The sequence below is a fragment of the Mustelus asterias genome, unplaced genomic scaffold (genome assembly GCF_964213995.1).
Source record: "Mustelus asterias unplaced genomic scaffold, sMusAst1.hap1.1 HAP1_SCAFFOLD_87, whole genome shotgun sequence".
NCBI classification, from domain to species: Eukaryota; Metazoa; Chordata; class Chondrichthyes; order Carcharhiniformes; family Triakidae; genus Mustelus; species Mustelus asterias.
In genome coordinates this window covers 1,387,121-1,408,000 of record NW_027590140.1, presented here as the reverse complement: position 1 = coordinate 1,408,000, position 20,880 = coordinate 1,387,121, and the positions used below count along the sequence as shown (strand labels likewise).

Below are 20,880 nucleotides of genomic sequence, written 5' to 3'. Positions count from 1 at the left end.
GTCAGTGCACTGGAACACTCTCACTCAGGTGTGTGTTTGTGTCCCGGTGTTTTTCCAGTCACACTGCTGCTTAAAATCTTGCAGTGGACAGACCGGTCAAACATTTCTCCTTCCCATTCAGAGGCTGAGGATATTTAGTTTCCAAGGAATTGAGTGACTCTGTCAGATCGAGATGTGATCGTGAAGATTTCTCTGTGTGATTCCTCTTCTAATATCCTGTGAAAACAATTCACAAAATTCATCAGTGTCAGTACAGGACAGAAATTCAGAACAGACAATTCTAGTTTCTATGGAACATTCTTTCCTCTCTCATTCCCCAAAAGCTGTAAATCTCCATCCCACACACTCTCCCTCCATTCTCACTCTGCTGTATCTAATATTCACCCTCCCAATTCTCCTGAAGATGCTGATTGAGGCTGATTGACAGATCCATGCTCACTGCTTCCTGTCCTGGACACAGAGAGCTGGAAATCTCCATGCACGCTGCCAGCCTAACAGAAATATGGCTATATTCTTGACTAAGAATGTTTTAAATGGATTGTTTCAGTGAGTGAAGATACAGGGGGGTTGTGATTGATGATGATATTGAACTTGCTGCCAACGTGGGTGATCATAGAGTTTTACAGCATGGAAAGAGGCCCTTCGGCCCATCGTGTTTGTGCCGGCCATCAAGCACCGTTCTATTCTAACCCCATTTTCCACACGTGATGTGTAACCTTACATACTGTGGCATTTCAAGAGCTTATCTAACTTCTTCTTAAATGTGATGATGATTCCCACCTCTACCACCCTTTCAGGCAGTGAGTTCCAGATTCCCACCACCGTCTGAGTGAAAAAGCTTTCCCTCACATCTCCTATAAACCTCCTGCCCCTGAACTTAAATCCAGGCCCCTGGTTATTGACCCCTCTACGAAAGAGAAAAGTTCCTTCCTGTCCCCCCTATCTGTGCCCCTCAGAATTTTATACACCTCAATGTTAGGCTGGATAACTTGGGGTTATTCTCCTTGGAGCAAAGTAGATTGATAGAGGTGTACAAGGGTACATGGAGGTGTCAAAGTTTACATGCTCTGTTTACACGTGTACAAGCTCTGACTATGGCGTATCCAGTCTCGAAACATTGGTTCTATTCTCTCTCCACAGATGATGTCAGGTCTGCTGAGATTTTCCAGCATTTACTGTTTTACTTTCCCTTTCTTTTTCCTTCTGTGTCACCGCTCTGCCTCATCAATAAGACATTGGGACTCAGAGGGTTGATGCAGTTTGATGGACAAGTTGTCTCCATTCTGAACACTGGGGAACAAGCTCCTCCCACTCATTGACAACATTGCCCTCTACAAACATGGCGGCCGCACGTGCGCACTGCTGCATATTGCCCCCAATAAAGATGGCGAACGTTAACCCGGGACGAACATGAGGAGCTGCAGCCCTGCTCGGTGCAAACTGGGTCCGGGAAGTTCTCTTCCGCATTTTGCGACTCTCACAACATGCTTACGCAGCGTTTCCACCCACCTGGACGATCCATTGCTCTCTCCGTACCGCCAATCACCTCGAACAGATTTCCGAGCCCAAAATAAAAACCGTTTTCCATCGCCATTACTCACACTGCGCATGCTCGAGTCAAAGTTGGCCCCGCCCCTCGTTCGCTCCTATTGGTGGAGGACCAACCGCTCCAGATCGGTCCTCCAGCTCTGCCCCCTCTTCCCATTGGTCCACGCTGCCGTCAATCAGCCGGGCATTGTGACGGTGACTTGCTGCTTGTCCAATAATCACAGTGACAGTCTCAGTGTAACAATGACACACACAGGCTCCAATACAATCAGAGTGGGGATGGAGCACAGAGACAACACAGCAAAGCACTGACTTACTCTGAGTGTAACAATGACACACACAGGCTCCAATACAATCAGAGTGGGGATGGAGCACAGAGACAACACAGCAAAGCACTGACTTACTCTGAGTGTAACAATGACACACACAGGCTCCAATACAATCAGAGTGGGGATGGAGCACAGAGACAACACAGCAAAGCACTGACTTACTCTGAGTGTAACAATGACACACACAGGCTCCAATACAATCAGAGTGGGGATGGAGCACAGAGACAACACAGCAAAGCACTGACTTACTCTGAGTGTAACAATGACACACACAGGCTCCAATACAATCAGAGTGGGGATGGAGCACAGAGACAACACAGCAAAGCACTGACTTACTCTGAGTGTAACAATGACACACACAGGCTCCAATACAATCAGAGTGGGGATGGAGCACAGAGACAACACAGCAAAGCACTGACTTACTCTGAGTGTAACAAATACAATGTTTGTTCAAATAATAAGAGTCACGTTGCAGTATGTTAGCGAACACAGCATTAGATCCAATGTAATGGTAATACAGTCAGTATCTAGTGCACCAGAACCAAAGTTTAGGTTTCATTTGATAGTGTGAGTGAGTCATGGTCTATTGATATAATGTATTTAGATTCCGGTGTGTGTTACTCTGCCACTGTCAGTATCAGACAATAACCTGTCTGTTATTCCAATTCTGCTGTATTTTACATTCTGCTGTATTTCTGCTGTACTTTAACCTGGTGTTGTTAAAACTCTTACTGTATTTTACAACTGCAGCTCCTGGGGCTGATTGGAGTCTGGTATAATCATCACAAAGGTTGGTTTCAGTGTCTCTGAGGTCATTTTAACTGCAGGTAATCTGACAAGGGAGACAAGAGGCCCAACAAACATTCGATTACAATAGGAGGACAAGGTGTAAGGGAGCAATGATATTTTAGGGTGTCTGTGTTGTGGTGAGTGTCACTGGGAGGTGAGTGATAAAATAGAAGTGGAAACATCAGGACAGATACATGTGACTGACTCGGCCTGACTGAGAGCTGTTATAGTCGAGGCGAGAATAATGAGGACATGGCGAACTCCAGGGATTTCTGATATCTGAGGTGTATCTGTTGGAGGAACTGAAAATAATCAGTTCCTCCTCATGGTTATCTCCAGTTCGCAAGTTACACAGACACACAGGAAAGAGATCTGACAGATCATCAAACCCAATATTTTAATCTTCTGTTTGAGACACATTATGACCGAAAAGATCAAACATTAAAACCTTAGGAGAGAAACATTCAGAATGTCACAAAGATGAATGAACTGTCCAATTAATCCCATTCACCAGAACTCTGCCAATTTACCTTCTGCAAGTATTTATCCAATTCCCTTTGAAAGTTACTATTAAACCTGCTTCTAGCACCTGTCAGTTTGCGCATTCCAGATCATATGAAGTTATTGTGTAAAAAATTCTCCTTATCACCCCCTCCAGTTCTGTTGTCAGTTATGTTAAACCTCTGTATCATCTGCTTACAGACCCTCCTGCACCTGGGAAATAGATTCTCTCCATCGACAGACTTCCTGCTCCTGGGAGATAATTACTCTCCATTGACACTATAATAAATCATTTGTCATTTTAAACATCTCTATTAAATCGCCCCATCACATTCCCTAATCTAAGATGGATAACCCATGTTTTTCCTGCCCTGAAGAATTATATGGACTCAAAATGTTAACTGTTTCTCTCTGAACAGATGCCGCCGGACCTGCCGGGTTTTTCTGCTTTTCTCCCTGTTTTTCCTTCTATAATCAATCAGAAACTCTTCATGATTTTGAACATCTTGATCAAATAGGAACACACAGAGCCTGAGAGAGGTACAGAGGGAGAGACAGAAAGACTGAGAGAAAAATTTAGAAAGATTTTAAAAAGTAGAAAGGAAGCAATCGAAGATAAAAGCTGAGAAACAGAGGAAACAAGCAATAGAGAGAATGATATAGAATTTAAGGGAGCAGGCTATCAGTTCCCAGCTATGGGGAGCAGAGTCGGCATCTCCACATCAGAGCAGAGGGAACTCAGTGGGCGGCACGGAAGCACAGCGGTTAGCACTGCTGCTTCACAGCTCCAGGGACCTGAGCTCGATTCCCGGCTCGGGTCGCTGTCTGTGTGGAGTTTGCACACTCTCCTCGTGTCTGCGTAGGTTTCCTCCGGGTGCTCCTTCCTTCCTCCAAAGATGTGTGGGTTAGGCTGATTGGCCATGCTAAATTTGCCCCTTAGTGTTCTGAGATGTGTAGGTTAGAGGGATTAGCGGGTAAATATATGTAGGGATATGGGGGTCGGGCCTGGGTGGGATTGTGGTCGGTGCAGACTCGATGGGCCGAATGGCCTCCTCCTGCACTGTAGGGTTTCTATGATTTAGAAACTGATCCACAGACACAGCTGGTTTTATCTGCAAATGGAAACTCTGAACAGAAATAACTGACTCATTTGTAAATGTCACCACAATGTGATCTGTGTGACTCTGCCCTAACTCTGTGGACAGATATCGGTCGCATTGACAGATGTTCTCACCAGATTGTGGTCCCTGGATTTATTTTCTGCTCAGAAGTGAGATGTGAGATTTGGAACCGGCAGCAGAGAAACAGGAAGTTGTGTTACCTGAGAGTGAAACAGCCGGCGTCAGTTTGATGTTATCACCGTGAACAGTCTTCCTGTCTGTGAGGGTGAACTCACTCTGACAGCATCAAGAACAACCACACAGATTGCTGCCAGTCTCAGCATTACAGTCACCTCCATTCCTATTTTAAACAATAAAGGAGATTATTTGGACTTTTAACACATTCACTGAATTGGGAGATGGACTGAGGGTCATCACTGGGAGAAATGAGGAGGAATTAGAGAACAAATGAGTTTTCCCAAAGAGGGTTATTAGAAAAGAGGAGATTTAAAGTGAGTCAGGGCCTGTCAGAGAAAGTGGGAGAGAGAAACAGAGAGGATTGAATCTCCATCAATTAGCTGTTTTCTCAGACAGCGAAGAGAGATGAAGCGTGTTTGTGCTTTTTCAGAGAGAGATAACGAGAGAGAGAAAACAATGAATAAGTTTAAGCAGATCTGAAATAGGAAGGTTAAATGAGTGAGTGTTTGAAAGAACGATAGAGAGACATTAAGTGACGAAGACAGTTTCTGAGAGGAGAGAGGTTAAGTGAAAATGAGAGAGGAGCGAGGTTAGAGTGTAAGAGAGGTGGAAGGTGAGGTAAGTGTGAGTGAATGCCTGGAGAGAGAGAGAGACAATTCAGTGAGTGTGAGAGAGATGAGAGATGCTGAGCGATTGAGTTTCTGAGAGAGAGGAGATGTTAAGTGACTGAATGTCTGAAAGAGAGGAGAGCAGGTTCACACCCAGGGGTCACTGAGAATGATCAAAATAAGGAGATCACCCAGAAAACTACCAACAGGAAACTTCAGCTGAACACATCACTCATTCTTAAATGATCAGTCAGGGCTCTGATGCTGCTCAGCTTCTCTCTGTTCTGTTTATAATGGTTAAAGGCTGATAGGAGTGAGGTTTATTTAGAAGGATAGTGGATGGGAAGCACACAACAAAACTGAGAATTCTTGGACACACACTGCAGCTCCTTCTCTATTTGGGAATCAAATTGTTGTCTAATTGTCCCAGCAGTTAACAGGCTCCTTTGAACGTCTCCAGCTGCTACTTTGATGCAGACTTCAACCAATTTATTTTAAGCCAGTTTCTGTTCAATAAACCAGGACTGACACACACACATTAAAATGTTTTAGACTTTTTTGCATTTTTAGTCTGGAAACCTAAACCTGCCGTTTCACTCTCAGTCAGGAATAGATCCCAGTTTTACACCAATCTTTGACAGCACGTTTCCAGCATTCACCATTGTTCTTCCTGACTCTAAACACAGTTGTAAAGGAGCTTCTTTTCCGTGTCTAGGAGCTCGGAACCATGGAAAAGAACGACTGGGACACATTTTTTACACACCTCAGGATTCACCCACGCGGGGACTTTGCTGTCAGTGAAAAGTGACGAAAAAGACCAAAGTGCTGTTTGTCCCTCTCAGCGTGACCCTGAAGGACTGTGTCAAGAATGAAGTTCTGTTCCTACTGTATGATCCTCCCTCAGATTGCCCTTTCTGAGCTCCAGCCTGGTGACGTTAAACACTCAAATGGAAAAGACAAAAATCTACAACAATGATTCAATCAAATGTCGATTTCACATTTATTCAGAATATCAAACCTCAACAGAAGAAAAAAGTCAGAGTGAAGATGATTCAGACCTGGATATGATTAACAGCATCAATAAGTGTAGAATCCAAACCTTGCAGTCCCTTGTGAACTCGCTGGTGTGTTAGCAGGTGGGATGACTGAATAAATCCCTTTCCACAGACATTACAGGTGAACAGCCTCTCCCCAGTGTGAACTCGCTGGTGTTTCAGAAGATAAGAGAAATGAGAAAATCCCTTCCCACAGACAGAGCAGGTAAATGTGAATTTTCTGATGTGTCAGCAGGTTAGATGACTGACTGAATCCCTTCCCACACATGGAGCAGGTGAACGGCCTCTCCCCAGTGTGAACTCGCTGGTGATTCAATAGGTTGGATGAACGAGTGAATCGCTTCCCACACATGGAGCAAGTGAATGGCCTCTCCTCACTGTGAACCTGCTGGTGTGTCAGAAGGTTGTATGAACGGGTGAATCCCTTCCCACATTCAGAGCAGGTGAACGGTCGATCCCCGGTATGGAGCTGCTGGTGTATCAGAAGGTTGGATGAATTAATGAATCCCTTCCCACAGTCGGAGCAGGTGAAGGGCCTCTCCCCAGTGTGAATTCTCTGGTGGTTCAATGGGGCAGATGGGCGGCTGAATCCCTTCCCACACACACAGCAGGTGAATGGCCTCTCCCCAGTGTGAGTATATTGGTGCGTCAGCAGATCCTTTTTGTTTTTAAAGCCCTTCTCACAGTCAGAACAATTTAAAAGTTTGTTGTCAGAGTGAACAAGTTGATGTGTCTGCAGGTGGGATGACTGAATAAATCCTTTCCCACACACAGAGCAGGTGAATGGTCTCTCCCCAGTGTGAATGCGTTGGTGTGTCAGCAGATCTTTTTTGCATTTAAAACTCTTCTCACAGTCAGAACATGTAAACAGTCTCTCATCAGTGTGAACAAGTTGGTGTGTCACAATGTGGGATGAGCGAATGAATCCCTTCCCACACACAGGGCAGGTGAACGGCCTCTCCCCAGTGTGAACCCGTCGGTGAGTCAGAAGGTTGTGTGAATGGGTGAATCCCTTCCCACAAACAGAGCAGGTGAACGGTCTCTCCCCAGTGTGACTGCACCGATGAACTTCCAGTTGTGATGGGAAACCAAATTCTTTCCCGCACTCCACACATTTCCACGGTTTCTCCATGGTGCTGGTGCCCTTGTTTCTCCAGGTTGGATGATCAGTTGAAACCTCGTCCACACACACAACATACATGTAGTTTCACTCTGCTGTATGATGTTCTTTCAGACTGTGGACTGGTTAAAGCTCTTTCCACAGTCAGTTCACTGGAACACTCTCAATCGGTGTGTTTGTTCCAATGCTTTTCCGGTCACACTGATGTTTAAAATCTTTGCCGACAGACAGAAGAGTCAAACATTTCTCCTCCCGCATTCAAAGACCAATGATATTCAGCTCCTAATGAACAAAGTGACTTTGCCAGTCATGATGCTCGTTTGAGTTTTCTGTCTACCAATCCTCCACTTCCAATATCCTGTGAAAAAAAATTTGGAAAAGTCATCACTGTCAGTCCGGAATAGAAATCCTGAACAGACAATTCTAGTTTCTCCGGAACATTTTTTCCTCTCTTGTTCCCCAAAATCTGTAAATCCCCATCCCACACACTCTCCCTCCTCCCTGGGCTTAAACCCATCTCACCATCTGCATCATTTCTTTCCTCCACTCCCAGTTTTCTCCCTCCCTCTCCTCTGTCTGGATTCAGTTCTCCAGCTCCTGTCTGCAGACTGACAATAAAACCAATGGGTCTGATGGGGGTGTTGGGGCCTCCAGCGGGTGTTTGTGAATCCTCCCCGCCCACCTCCCAGGGTTTCCTTCCTTCCCAGAGATCAGAATCCTCATTGATTTGAGGCCAAAGTGTAACCTCTTATTTATTGTCCCCCTCCCCCATCCTCTGATGTGAACCATCCTCCAGTGGCTGAGCCAGGATGGGGCCGTTAACCTGGGCCTGTTCCCGGGAGGGAGGGAGGGAGAAGCCCCGCAGCTGCAAACCAGGGAGCTGACAATGATTCTGAAGGGTTTGCGGATCCACAAAGTGTTTCCAAATCCTCCCAGCCACCGCCTAACGCTGACTCCGCTTCTCCGGGACAAACAAGCGCCAAGGACAGCAATGACACTGCGCATGCTCCACATCACAATGCCCGGGGACTGATTGACGGCAGCTCCGGACCATTAGGACGATGGGGCGGGGCTGGAGGACCGAGCGGGAACGGCTGGTCCTCCAACCAATCGGAGTGAATGAGGGGCGGGACCTGAAGCATGCGCAGTGCGGGTAATGGCGACGGACAGACGGACAGTTTTAACCTGGAAGCGAGATCAATCCGAGGTAGAGGGCGGCGTGCGGGGAATGATAAATGTGGCGGGTGGGTGGAGAGACTTTGTAAACATGTTGTTCAAACCCAAACCCCGGAAATGAACTTCCCGGTCCCCCCATTTGTACCAAATGGAGCGGCAGCTTGTAGTGTTAGACCCGGGCTGACTGCCGCCTGTGGTAAACCACTGTTAAGCTTATTGCCTGTGTGTGTGTGACATGTCTGGGCATGCCCCTGCCAGCCCTGCATGAGACTCCTCCCCCCCCCCCCCCCCGTCCAGGTATGAAGGTGACTGCTCCCCACCCTCCTGCCTCAGTTGCTGGACCAGTTCATCAGCATGGGTGTGTGCTCCAAGTCTTTTGCGAATAAAAGCCGATTTGTTCTTGCAAACAAACTAGTCTTTACTTGATTGATAGATAGTGCATCACCGCCATTGAGGCTGCATGTGGGAGGCCGGCAGGGATTGTGATCGGGGAGTGATGTCACAATGGAATGGGTGAGGGTGTGACGTCACAATGGAATGTGTGAGTGTGTGACGTCATAATGGAATGGGTGAGGGTGTGACGTCACAATGGAATGGGTCGGAGTGTGACGTCACAATGGAATGGGTGAAAGTGTGATGTCACAATGGAATGGGTGAGAGTGTGAGGTCACAATGGAATGGGTGAGAGTGTGAGGTCACAATGGAATGGGTGAGGGTTCCAAATTTGCCCGACTTCGGTCATTGCCAAGATTTTCGAGTCCATTATTAAAGCTGAGATCGCAGAGTACTTGGAAGTGCAGGATAAAGTAGGACTGAGTCAGCACGGCTTTGTCAAGGGGAGGTCATGTCTGACAAATCTGTTAGAGTTCTTTGAGGAGCTTTTGATTTGATTTGATTTATTATTGTCGCATGTATTAACATACAGTGAAAAGTATTGTTTCTTGTGCGCTATACAGAGAAAACATAGGGACCTCAGATTGTTGTAAAGAGAGGTTGAAGATGTCTGTGAATACCTCTGCCGGCTGATCCGCACAGGATCTGAATGCACATCCGGGTATCCCATCCGGGCCCGTTGCTTTCTGTGGGTTGACCTTGAAGAAAGCTGCTCTGACATCTGCAATGGAGACCCCAGATACAGGTTCATCCAGGGCTTCCAGGGTGGAGGGCATGCTCTCGCTGACCTCTTGCTCAAAACGAATGCATTGAGCTCATCAGGGAGAGGAGCGTTGGAGCCGGCGATTTTACATGTCTTCACCTTGGAGACTGTTATGTCTTGCAGACCTTGCCATAGTCAGCGGGGATTGGTGTGGCTAGCCTGGGACTCTAGCTTGGTCCAGTATTGTCTTTTGGCATCTTTGATGGATCTCCTTAGATCATATCTGGTAACAAAGAAGTTAGATAAAAGAGAACTAGTGGACCTGATTTATTTAGATTTCCAGAAGGCCTTTGACAAGGTGGTGCAGAGGAAACTGTTAAATAAGTTAAGTGCCTATGGTGTTAAGGGTAAGATCCTGGCATGGATAGAGGATTGGCTGGCAGAAGGCAGAGAGTGGGGATAAAGGGGTCTTTCTCAGGATGGCAGCCGGTGACCAGTGGTGTGCCTCAGGGGTCAGTGTTGGGACCGCAACTTTTCACAATATACATTAACGATTTGGAGGAAGGAACTGAAGGCACTGTTGCTAAGTTTGCAGATGATACAAAGATATGTAGAGGGAGAGGTAGTAACGAGGAAGCAGGGGGGCTGCAGAAGGACTTGGACAGGTTAGGAGAGTGGGCAAAGAAGCGGCAGATGGAATACAATGTGGAGAAGTGTGAGGTTATGCACTTTGGAAGGAGGAATGGAGGCACAGACTATTTTCTAAATGGGGAAATGCTGAGGAAATCAGAAACACAAAGGGACCTGGAAGTCATTGTTCAAGATTCTCTTAAAGTTAACGTGCAGGTTCAGTTGGCAGTTAGGAAGGCAAATGCAATGTTAGCATTCATGTCGATAGGCCTGGAATACAAGAGCAGGGATATATTTCTGAGGCTGCGTAAGGCTCTGGTCAGCCCCCATTTGGACTGTTGTGAGCAGTTTTGGTCCCCATATCTAAGGAAGGATGTGCTGGCTTTGGAAAAGGTCCAGAGGAGGTTCACAAGAATGATCCCTGGAATGAAGAGCTTGTTCTATGAGGAACAGTTCAGGACTCTGGATCTGTACTCATCGGAGTTTATAAGGATGAGGGGGGATCTTATTGAAACTTACAGGATACGGCGAGGCCTGGATAGAGTGGACGTGGAGAGAATGTTTCCACTAGTAGGAACAGCTAGAAATAGAGGGCACAACCTCAGGCTAAAGGGACGATCCTCTGAAACAGAGATGAGGAGGAATTTCTTCAGCCAGAGAATGGTGAATCTGTGGAACTCTTTGCTGCAGAAGGCTGTGGAGGCCGGGTCATTGAGTGTCTTTAAGACAGAGATAGATAGGTTCCTGATTAATGAGGGGATCAGGGATTATGGGGAAAAGGCAGGAGAATGGGGATGAGAAAAATATCAGCCAAGATTGAATGGCGGAGCAGACTCGATGGGCCGAGTGGCCTAATTCTGTTACTGTGTCTTATGGTCTAATGAGTTGAGACTGGGGTGGCGTCGGACGATGTCACTGAGGTGGAAATAGGCAGTCTTGATGATGATGTGGCTGGAAGCTCATCCTGGAGTGAAATATTTCACCATGGTTGTGAACAGCCTGGTTCCGGCTCCGACAGGGAGTGGAGTTTGTCGTGGGGACTGAAGACAATGGGTTCAGACTTCCCAGTATTTATATGGAAAACATTTCTGTTCTCTTAGTCCTGGATGTCAGACAAGTCAGGATGGTGTGTGAGTTGGAGGGGAACTTGGAGCTGATGGTGCTAACCCCTGTGCCACCGTGCCGCAGAATGCTAAATGGAATGAGAGAGAGAGAGTGTATGTGTGAGGGGCGTGGGTGGAGATTTAAAGAATGTTCCATAGAAACTACAATTGTCTGTTTTGAATTTCTACCATGTGCTGACAGTGATGATTTTTGTAAACTCCTTTCAGTGGATATTGGAAGGAGAGGTTTTGACTGGAAAAGCACGGAGATTCTCACACCCGTATCAGAGTGTTCCAGTGCACTGATTGTGGAAAGACACAAGGACTCCGACACCATGGAGAAACCATGGAAATGTGGAGACTGTGGGAAGGGATTCAGAGCCCCATCTGGGGTGGAATCTCATCGACGCAGTCACACCGGGGAGAGACCGTTCATATGCTCCACTTGTGGGAAGGGATTCAATCATTCATCGAATCTGCTGAGAGAGAGAGAGAGAGAAAGATTGAGAGAGAAAGAATCCAACCCCTGCAATCACTTGTGAACTTGTTGGTGTCGCTGCAGGTTGGATGACCGATTGAATCCATTTCCCACACACGGAGCAGGTGAACGGTCTGTCCCCGGTGTGAACTCGCTGGTGTCTCTGCCACGTGGATGACCTCCTAAACCTCTTTGTGCAGTGAGAGCAGCTAACCAGTCTCTCGTCAGTGTGAATGGGTTGGTGGACCATCAGTTCTCGAGAGCTTTTGAAGCCACTCCCACAGTCAGAGCATTTAAAGGGTCTGTCTTGGGTGTGAGTGACCTTGTGGCTCAACAGGTTGGGCAACTGAGTGAATCCCTTCCCACACACACAGCAGGTGAACGGTCTCTCCCCGGTGTGAATGCGCTGGTCGGTCAGCAGATTGTTTAACCGAGTGAATCCTTTCCCACACACAGAGCAGGTGAATGGTCTCTCCCCAGTGTGAACTCCCTGGTGTGTTTGTAAATGGGATAACTGAGTGAATCTCTTCCCACACACACAGCAGGTGAATGGTCTCTCTCCAGTGTGACTGCGCCGATGAGTTTCCAGTGCAGATGGGAACCTGAATCCTTTCCCACAGTCCCCACATTTACACAATTTCTCCATGGTGCGGGTGTCCTTGTGACTCTCCAGGCTTGACAATTAGTTCAGTTACAACATAACATGGGTGCGGTCTCTCTGCTGCAATGTATTTTCAGGCTGTTTAACTGGTTAAAGTTCTTTCCACAGTCACTCAGGTGTGTGCATGTTTCAGTGTGTGTGTGTCTCGGTGCTTTTCCAGTCACACTGATGTTTAAAATCTCCTGAAGCAGACAGAGCAGAGAAACATTTCCATTCTAGATTCAAAGGTCGATGATATTCAGGTCCCAATGAACTGAGTGACTATGTTAGATTTTGATGTGAGGTTTGGTTTAATATTCGTCTTTAAATCTTCACCTTCTGATATCCTGCAAAAGGAATTTACAAAATTCATCAATGTCAGCACAGGATAGAAATTCAGAACAGACAATTCTAATTTCTAATGAACATTCTTTCCTCTCTCATCCCCAAAGCTGTGAATCTCCATCCCACACACTCTCCCTCCATTCTTACTCTGCTGTATCTAATATTCACCCTCCCAATTCTCCTGAAGGTACTGATTGAGGCTGATTGACAGATCCATGCTCACTGCTTCCTGTCCACCACACACAAATCATAAGAAACAGGAGCTGCGGTTGGCCATTCAGCCCATCGAACTGCCTCAACCATTCATTGAGAATTGGCTGATCTACCGCAGCATCATTTCCCACGCTATCCCCCAGATAGAGAGAGAATAGAGCCAATGTTTCGAGTCTGGAGGGAGGAAAGAATGTTCCATAGAAATTAGAATTGTCTGTTCTGAATTTCTATCCTGCACTGACACTGATGACCTCTGCAAACTTGTTTTACAGGAAATTGAAAGAGGAATCACAGACCGAAATCTCAGACGTTGTGTCTAGATCTGACAGAGTCATATTCCTCGGGACCTGAATATCATCGGCCTTTAAATCAAGGAGAAATGGTTGTCCGGTCTGGTGACTTGAAAAGATTTCAAACATCAGTGTGACTGGAAAAGTGCCAACACGCTGCAACACTGGAGTGAGTGTGTTCTAGTGCATTGACTCAAGAGCTTTAACCAGTTACACAGCAATAAATATCACACCATTCACAGCGGGGGTGGGGGGACTGTTCTGTGTGTGGACGAGTGTTCAACTGAAGAGAAAGGAAAGAACACCTGCACCATGGAGAAACCATGGAAATGTGGGGACTGTGGGAAGAGATACAGAGCCCCATCAGAGCTGGAAGATCATCGGCACAGCCACACTGGGGAGAGACCATTTACTTGCTCTCAGTGTGGGGAGGGATTCACTCGGGTATCCCAGCTGCAGAGACACCAGCGAGCTCACACTGGGGAGAGGCCCTTCACTTGCTCTCAGTGTGGGAAGGGATTCACTCGGTCATCCAGCCTGCAGGCACACCAGCGAGTTCACACTGGGGAGAGGCCGTTCACCTGCTCTCAGTGTGAGAAAGGGTTCAGTCATTTAGCTAACCTGCAGAGACACCAGCGAGTTCACACAGGGGAGAGACCTTTCACCTGCTTTCAGTGTGGGAAGGGATTCACTGATTTATCCACCCTGCGGAGACACCAGCGAGTTCACACTGGGGAGTGGCCGTTCACCTGCTCTATGTGTGGGAAGGGGTTCAGTCAATTAGCTGAGCTGCAGACGCACCAGCGAGTTCACACTGGGGAGAGACCATTCACCTGCTCTCAGTGTGAGAAGGGGTTCACTGATTTATTCACCCTGCGGACTCACCAGCGAGTTCACACTGGGGAGTGGCCGTTCACCTGCTCTGAGTGTGAGAAGGGGTTCAGTCAATTATCTAACCTGCAGAAGCACCAGCGAATTCACACTGGGGAGAGACCGTTCACCTGCTCTCATTGTGGGAAGGGATTCACTGATTTATCCACTCTGCGGAGACACCAGCGAGTTCACACTGGGGAGTGGCCTTTCACCTGCTCTATGTGTGGGAAGGGGTTCAGTCAATTAGCTAAGCTGGAGACCCACCAGCGAATTCACACTGGGGAGAGACCGTTCACCTGCTCTCAGTGTGGGAAGGGATTCACTGATTTATTCACCCTGCGGACTCACCAGCGAGTTCACACTGGGGAGTGGCCGTTCACCTGCTCTCAGTGTGAGAAGGGGTTCAGTCAATTATCTAACCTGCAGAAGCACCAGCGAGTTCACACTGGGGAGAGACCGTTCACCTGCTCTCAGTGTGGGAAGGGGTTCAGTCAATTATCCACCCTGCGGACACACCAGCGAGTTCACACTGGGGAGAGACCATTCACCTGCTCTCAGTGTGGGAAGGGTTTCAGAGTTTCATCCGCCCTGCTGAGACACCAAAATGCTCATGAGTGATTCCAGGGGTTGGATTCTGCTGTTATTGTTTCTGCTCTCAATTACATCCAGGACTGCATTTTGTTCATTCTCACAGTTGGTCAATGGGGAGGGTCGGAGGGTTTCTTTCTGCTGGACTGGCCGGTCTCATGACTTTGCCTCCAGTGGGCTGATGCTCTTTGAGTCTTGTTGCGAATACCTGGTTTCAGATTTCACACGGATCACAGAGTGACAGGGTGTTAGGAAGTTCAGAGATTTTTAGTCAGCATTTCTGTTTGAAACTCCCCCAGATGCCCATCCAATTTCCTTTGTAATTGTTTATTGTCTCCACTTCCTCCACCCTCGTAGGCAGCAAGTTCCAGGTCATTACCATTCACTGCATCAAAATATTCTTCCTCACATCCCCCCTTCCTCTCTGACCCAAAACCATAAATCTGTGTCCCCCTCGTCCTTCTCTCGTCAGCTAATGGGAACAGCTTTTCTTTGTCCATCTTATCTAAACCTGTCAGAATCTTGTCCACCTCTATCAAATCTACCCTCAACCTCCTTGCTCCAAGGGGAACAACCCTAGCCTGACATTGACAATAAAGAACAAACTAACAGAATATGTTAATACCTGAAATCAAATGGGAATGTTTAATTTCTGTTTTAAAGAAATCATGAATATATTGTCCCGTACAATAAAGGGATTTGAATAACTCAGCTTGAGTGCAGTTGAATGAAATGTCTCAATCGCGTATCCACCCACAGTCGAGAGGAAGTGTGGAATGTGTAGCTGGAAATCCCTCCCTAACAGCACTGTGGGTGTACTTACACCTTCGGCATTATAGCAGTTCAGGAAGGCAGTGTTGGCGCTGATCGTGGCCGAGGCAGCTACATACAGCCACATATTCTGTTATAACTGAAGGACTGCAGATTAAATGTGCGGCATTATGGGACTGGACTATCTTGACCACATTCCTGTGACTGCTCAGTTTCTGCAATCATGAACCATTAAAGCTGCTTAGCAGGGTCCTGACAGAGGACCTGGTGAGAATATTTACTCAGAATGAGTTAGAATGAAACTTATTCCAGGACCGGCTGGTGTTCAGTGGCTGAGATTCCCGAATCTGTAAAAAGGGGGTCTGACCAGTGGTAGGTAGTCCGGTAAGAAGCGTTCTCATGCATTATTTAAATTATTTTATCATGAAGTTGTGATCAGAACTGTGAGGGACTTGTAACCCAATAGTTGTTGAATTGACGGTAAACTCCAAGTAGCACTGGACTGAAAAGGGGGTCTGACCAAGAAGTGAAGTGATCTCAAGGCATTGTTTAAATTACATCATCATTGGCCAACTTCCCCTTTGTGATGTCACAATGGAGTCCTGCCTGAATCAGCCAATAGGAATCACTCTGCTCCGCGGTGACGTCTCTGGGTTCCAGTGCTCAGGCCTGGGCGCGTGGACCCGGGAGCCCCGCCCCCACCCATTGTTCCCCTCCCCCTGCACCACATCGAGCCAAGGTTTCCAGGCAACCGGCTGGCGGCTCCGGCCAGAGCGAGAAGCTGCTCGGTGATCTCCCCCTCCCCCCGGCCCGGGACTGCGCATGTCCAAGGGAGGGGGAAGCTGCGAATTGCAGGGCAGATCCTGCCCCCTGACCTTCTGAGGTGTTGATTAATAGGAAGAGTTGGAGGACCGGAAGGACTCTGGTCCTCCAGCTGATCAGAGCGTGGGCTTTGCGTGAATGAAGATTGAGCTTCAGACAGACTGAAACTTCCTCCTGTCTCCAACATCAGAGAGGTTGTTTCTGTAGTGAAGTGGTTGTCACATTTGCCTGACACGCGAAAGGTCCCCGGGTCAGAACCGGGCAGGAATGTTAATTTGGTCATTCCAGCATCTGAAAGTGGGAAGGGGGAGGAAGGTGAGCTGTTGCCTGCCTGCCTGCTGTCCGGCCTGCCTGCCTGCCTGTCGTCTGGCCTGCCTGCCGTCTGGCCTGCCTGTCTTCCGTCCGTCCGCCCACTGGAGGGTGCTCTCTCCCTGGAGGGAGAGAGGACACGGAGTGACTTTCTTTCTTTTTTCTTTCCATCTATGGGAGGGAGGACTGCACGTTTCAACATCGAGGGACTGAGTGGTTGGGCTGGTGCCCTCATCATCAGAAGGTCGGTGCCTGAAAGGGATGGGGGGGTGAAGTAAATTCAGACTGTTTTTTCCATCGGCGGGCGGGCGGGCGAAGACACCCCGGACTTGAACTGTTTGCGCCCAAAAGGGCTGGAGGAGTAAAGTCCCCCAACACCGGCACCCCCTCCCCTCTTTCCCCCTGACTGGGGCACCGGCCCCCCTCCGTGCCTTGTCCCTCGTCCTCCCTCCTGCTCCTCCGACCTCCTCTCTCGCTCCGGGGAGAGAGCACCTAGATCCCCATCCACCTACCCTACCCTCCCTTATTTTTCCCTCCTCTTATACGCCCTGCCGTGGCAGAGCCTTCTCGGCCCACCTATGCGGGCGTGGCAGCTACCAGAGCCCCCGCCGCTCCCAAGGCCCTGCCACCTTTTTCGTTGCTCACGCGGCAGCTCGGGGTGAAGTGCTACGCCCACCCCGACATGTCCATCGAGGCCTGTGTCAAGGCAATGGCTGGGGTTGTCGGCCCCTCAGCCATTGTCGCGGCCTCTAAGATGTACGGCCGGGCCGTATTCTTTTTGAAGGCCACCCACCCGCCACATTTATCATTCCCCGCGCGCCGCCCTCTACCTTGTATTGTTCTCGCTTCCAAGTTGAAACCGTCCGTCCGCCGCCGCCATTACCCGCACTGCGCATGCTTCAGGTCCCGCCCCTCATTCACTCCGATTGGTTGGAGGACCAGCCGCTCCCGCTCGGTCCTCCAGTCCCGCCCCCTCTTCCTATTGGTCCGGAGCTGGCGTCAATCAGCTCCCGGGCATTGTGATGTGGAGCATGCGCAGTGTCATTGCTGGCCTTGGCGCTTGTTTGTCCCGGAGAAGCGGAGTCAGCGTTAGGCGGTGGCTGGGAGGATTTGGAAACACTTTGTGGATCCGCAAACCCTTCAGAATCATTGTCAGCTCCCTGGTTTGCAGCTGCGGGGCTTCTCCCTCCCGGGAACAGACCCAGGTTAACGGCCCCATCCTGGCTCAGCCACTGGAGGATGGTTCACATCAGAGGATGGGGGAGGGGGACAATAAATAAGAGGTTACACTTTGGCCTCAAATCAATGAGGGTTCTGATCTCTGGGAAGGAAGGAAACCCTGGGAGGTGGGCGGGGAGGATTCACAAACACCCGCTGGAGGCCCCAACATCCCCAATAAGACCCATTGGTTTTATTGTCAGTCTGCAGACAGGAGCTGGAGAACTGAACCCAGACAGAGGAGAGGGAGGGAGAAAACTGGGAGTGGAGGAAAGAAATGGTGAGATGGGTTTGGATTTCAGCCCAGGGAGGAGGGAGAGTGTGTGGGACGGAGATTTACAGATTTGGGGGAACAAGAGAGGAAAAAATGTTCCAGACAAACTAGAATTGTCTGTTCAGAGTTTCTATCGTGTTCTGACAGTGATGACTTTTCTAAACTGTTTTTACAGGATATTGGAAGTGAAAGATTGGCAGACAGAAAATTCAAACCGGACATCACATCTGACAAAGTCATTCAGTTCCTTCGGAGCTGAATATCATTGGTCTTTGAATATAGAAAGAGAAATATTTGTCTGTTCTGCCTGTGGGCAAAGAAATTAAACATCAGTGTGACCGGAAAAGCATCGAGACAAACACACACCCGAGTGAGAGTGTTCCAGTGAACTGAATGTGGAAAGAGCTTTAACCAGTTACACAGCCTGAAAAAACATCACCGTTCACAGCAGGGTGAAACTACGTGTATGTTGTGTGTGTGGATGAGGCTTGAACTGATCATCCAACCTGGAGAAACACAAGGACACCCGCACCATGGAGAAACCGTGGAAATGTGTGGATTGTGGGAAGGGATTCGGTTTCCCATCACAACTGGAAGTTCATCGGCGCAGTCACACTGGGGAGAGACCGTTCACCTGCTCCGTCTGTGGGAAGGGATTCACCCATTCATACAACCTTCTGACTCACCAACGGGTTCACACTGGGGAGAGGCCGTTCACCTGCCCTGTGTGTGGGAAGGGATTCACTCGCTCATCCCACATTGTGACACACCAACTTGTTCACACTGATGAGAGAATGTTTACATGTTCTGACTGTGAGAAGAGTTTTAAATGCAAAAAGGATCTGCTGACACACCAACGAATTCACACTGGGGAGAGACCGTTCACCTGCTCTGTGTGTGGGAAAGGATTCATTCAGTCATCCCACTTGCAGACACATCAACTTGTTCACTCTGATAACAAACTTTTTAATTGTTCCCACTGTGAGAAGAGCTTTAAAAATAAAAATGATCTGCTAACGCACCAATATGCTCACACTGGGGAGAGGCCATTCACCTGCTGTGTGTGTGGGAAGGGATTCAGCCGTCCATCTGCCCTATTGAACCACCAGAGAATTCACACTGGGGAGAGGCCCTTCACCTGCTCAGACTGTGGGAAGGGATTCACTCGTTCATCCAACTTATTGAATCACCAGCGAGTTCACACTGGGGAGAGGCCGTTCACCTGCTCTGTGTGTGGGAAGGGATTCAGTCAGTCATCCAACCTGCTGACACACCAGAAAGTTCACAGTGCGGAGAGGCCATTTACCTGCTCTGTCTGTGGGAAGGGATTTTCTCATTTATCTTATCTTCTGAAACACCAGCGAGTTCACACTGGGGAGAGGCCGTTCACCTGTAATGTCTGTGGAAAGGGATTTATTCAGTCATCCCACCTGCTAACACACCAGCGAGTTCACAAACGACTGCAAGGTTTGGATTCTACTCTTAATGATGCTGTTAATCATATCCAGGACTGAATCGTGTTCACTCTGACAGTCTTCATCCGTTGAGGTTTAATATTCTGAATAAATATGAAATAGACCAGCTTTGTTTTTTAAAATTGTTGTCGATTTTTGTCTTTCCCACCTGACCCCACATCACCAGGCTGGAGCTCAGAAAGGACAATCGGGGGAGGATCATATGGCAAACAGGACGCAGTCCTTCAGGGTCACAGAGAGGGACAAACAGCACTTTGCTCTTCCTCATCTCTCTTCACGACAGCAAAGTACCCGTGTGGTTTAATCCTGAGATGTGCAAGAACCTCAGTCGCTCCCTTCTATGTTTCAGCGCTCCTAGACCAGGAACAGAAGTTCCTTTACAACTGTGTTTAGAGTCAGGAAGAACAACAGTGAATGCTGGTAGGATGCTGCTAAATCAGAGATTGGTGCAAAACTCGGATCTGTTCCTGACTGAGAGTGAAACGGCAGGATTAGATTTCCAGACTGAAAATGCAGAAAAGTCTAAAATATTTTAATGTGTTTGTGTCAGTGCCAGTTTATTGAACAGAAACCAGTTTAAAATAAATTGGTTAAAGTCTGCATTAAAGTAGCAGCTGGAGAGTTCAAAGGAACCTGTTATCTGCTGGGACAATTAGACAACAATTTGATTCCCAGATAAAAAGGAGCTACAGCGTGTCCAAGAATTCCCAGTTTTATTGATGAGGCTTCCCACACACTGTCCTTTTAAATAAACCTCACTCCTATCAACCTTTAACCATTATAAACAGAATAGAGAGAAGAGTGAAGCTGTGCCTGTCCCTTTAACTGGAAACTGAACAGCATCAAGCCCCAACTGTCCCTTTAAGAATGAATGATGTGTTCAGCTGAAGATTCCTATTGGTAGTTTTCTGGGTGATCTCCTTATTTTGGATTATTCTCAGTGATCCTCAGTTGTGTGAACCTCTTCTCACTCACTTAATATCTCTCCTCTCTGTCAGATACTCACTTAATATCTCTCCCCTCTGTCAGGTACTCACTTAATATCTCTCCTCTCTGTCAGATACTCAATATCTCTCCTCTCTGTCAGGTACTCACTTAATATCTCTCCTCTCTGTCAGATACTCAATATCTCTCCTCTCTGTCAGATACTCAATATCTCTCCTCTCTGTCAGATACTCAATATCTCTCCTCTCTGTCAGATACTCACTTAATATCTCTCCTCTCTGTCAGGTACTCACTTAATATCTCTCCTCTCTGTCAGATACTCAATATCTCTCCTCTCTGTCAGGTACTCAGTTAATATCTCTCCTCTCTGTCAGATACTGACTCAC

At 47.9% G+C, this 20,880-nt stretch overlaps 4 protein-coding genes across 9 annotated transcripts in view; 2 read left to right on the top strand and 2 right to left on the bottom strand.

The window, feature by feature from the left end:
- Positions 1–5,272: 5,272 nt before the first annotated feature.
- On the bottom strand, positions 5,273–17,495 carry LOC144484029 (uncharacterized). 4 transcript variants are annotated; one of them, XM_078202592.1, is made up of 3 exons: positions 17,413–17,494; positions 9,438–9,803; positions 6,058–7,606 (listed from the first exon to the last, which is right to left on the bottom strand). In XM_078202592.1, the coding sequence occupies exon 3, from the start codon at positions 7,327–7,329 to the stop codon at positions 6,244–6,246; it is 1,086 nt and encodes a 361-aa protein (XP_078058718.1). In that variant the 5' UTR covers positions 7,330–7,606; positions 9,438–9,803; positions 17,413–17,494; the 3' UTR covers positions 6,058–6,243. The 4 variants fall into 4 exon arrangements, with proteins under 4 accessions (XP_078058719.1, XP_078058718.1, XP_078058721.1 ...); XM_078202593.1 differs by lacking the exon at positions 9,438–9,803 and having other exon boundaries at positions 5,273–7,606; positions 17,413–17,495; XM_078202595.1 differs by lacking the exons at positions 9,438–9,803; positions 17,413–17,494 and adding an exon at positions 7,771–8,218.
- LOC144484043 (uncharacterized) overlaps positions 11,283–20,880 on the bottom strand; it is a 42,796-nt gene continuing 33,198 nt past the window's right edge. The window contains exon 2 of the mRNA XM_078202608.1: positions 11,283–12,386. Within this exon, the coding sequence (XP_078058734.1) occupies positions 11,721–12,386 (666 nt within the window). The 3' untranslated portion in view covers positions 11,283–11,720. The remainder of the gene's footprint in view (positions 12,387–20,880) is intronic.
- Positions 13,382–15,838, top strand: LOC144484028 (uncharacterized). Its single transcript, XM_078202590.1, has one exon. The coding sequence runs from the start codon at positions 13,532–13,534 to the stop codon at positions 14,708–14,710; it is 1,179 nt and encodes a 392-aa protein (XP_078058716.1). The 5' UTR covers positions 13,382–13,531; the 3' UTR covers positions 14,711–15,838.
- Positions 16,178–20,308, top strand: LOC144484030 (uncharacterized). Of its 3 annotated transcripts, none has more exons than XM_078202596.1 (2): positions 16,178–16,826; positions 18,250–20,308. In XM_078202596.1, exon 2 carries the CDS (start codon positions 18,608–18,610, stop codon positions 19,586–19,588), a length of 981 nt encoding a protein of 326 aa, XP_078058722.1. In that variant the 5' UTR covers positions 16,178–16,826; positions 18,250–18,607; the 3' UTR covers positions 19,589–20,308. The 3 variants fall into 3 exon arrangements, with proteins under 3 accessions (XP_078058722.1, XP_078058724.1, XP_078058723.1); XM_078202598.1 differs by lacking the exon at positions 16,178–16,826 and adding an exon at positions 16,831–16,856; XM_078202597.1 differs by lacking the exon at positions 16,178–16,826 and adding an exon at positions 17,649–18,080.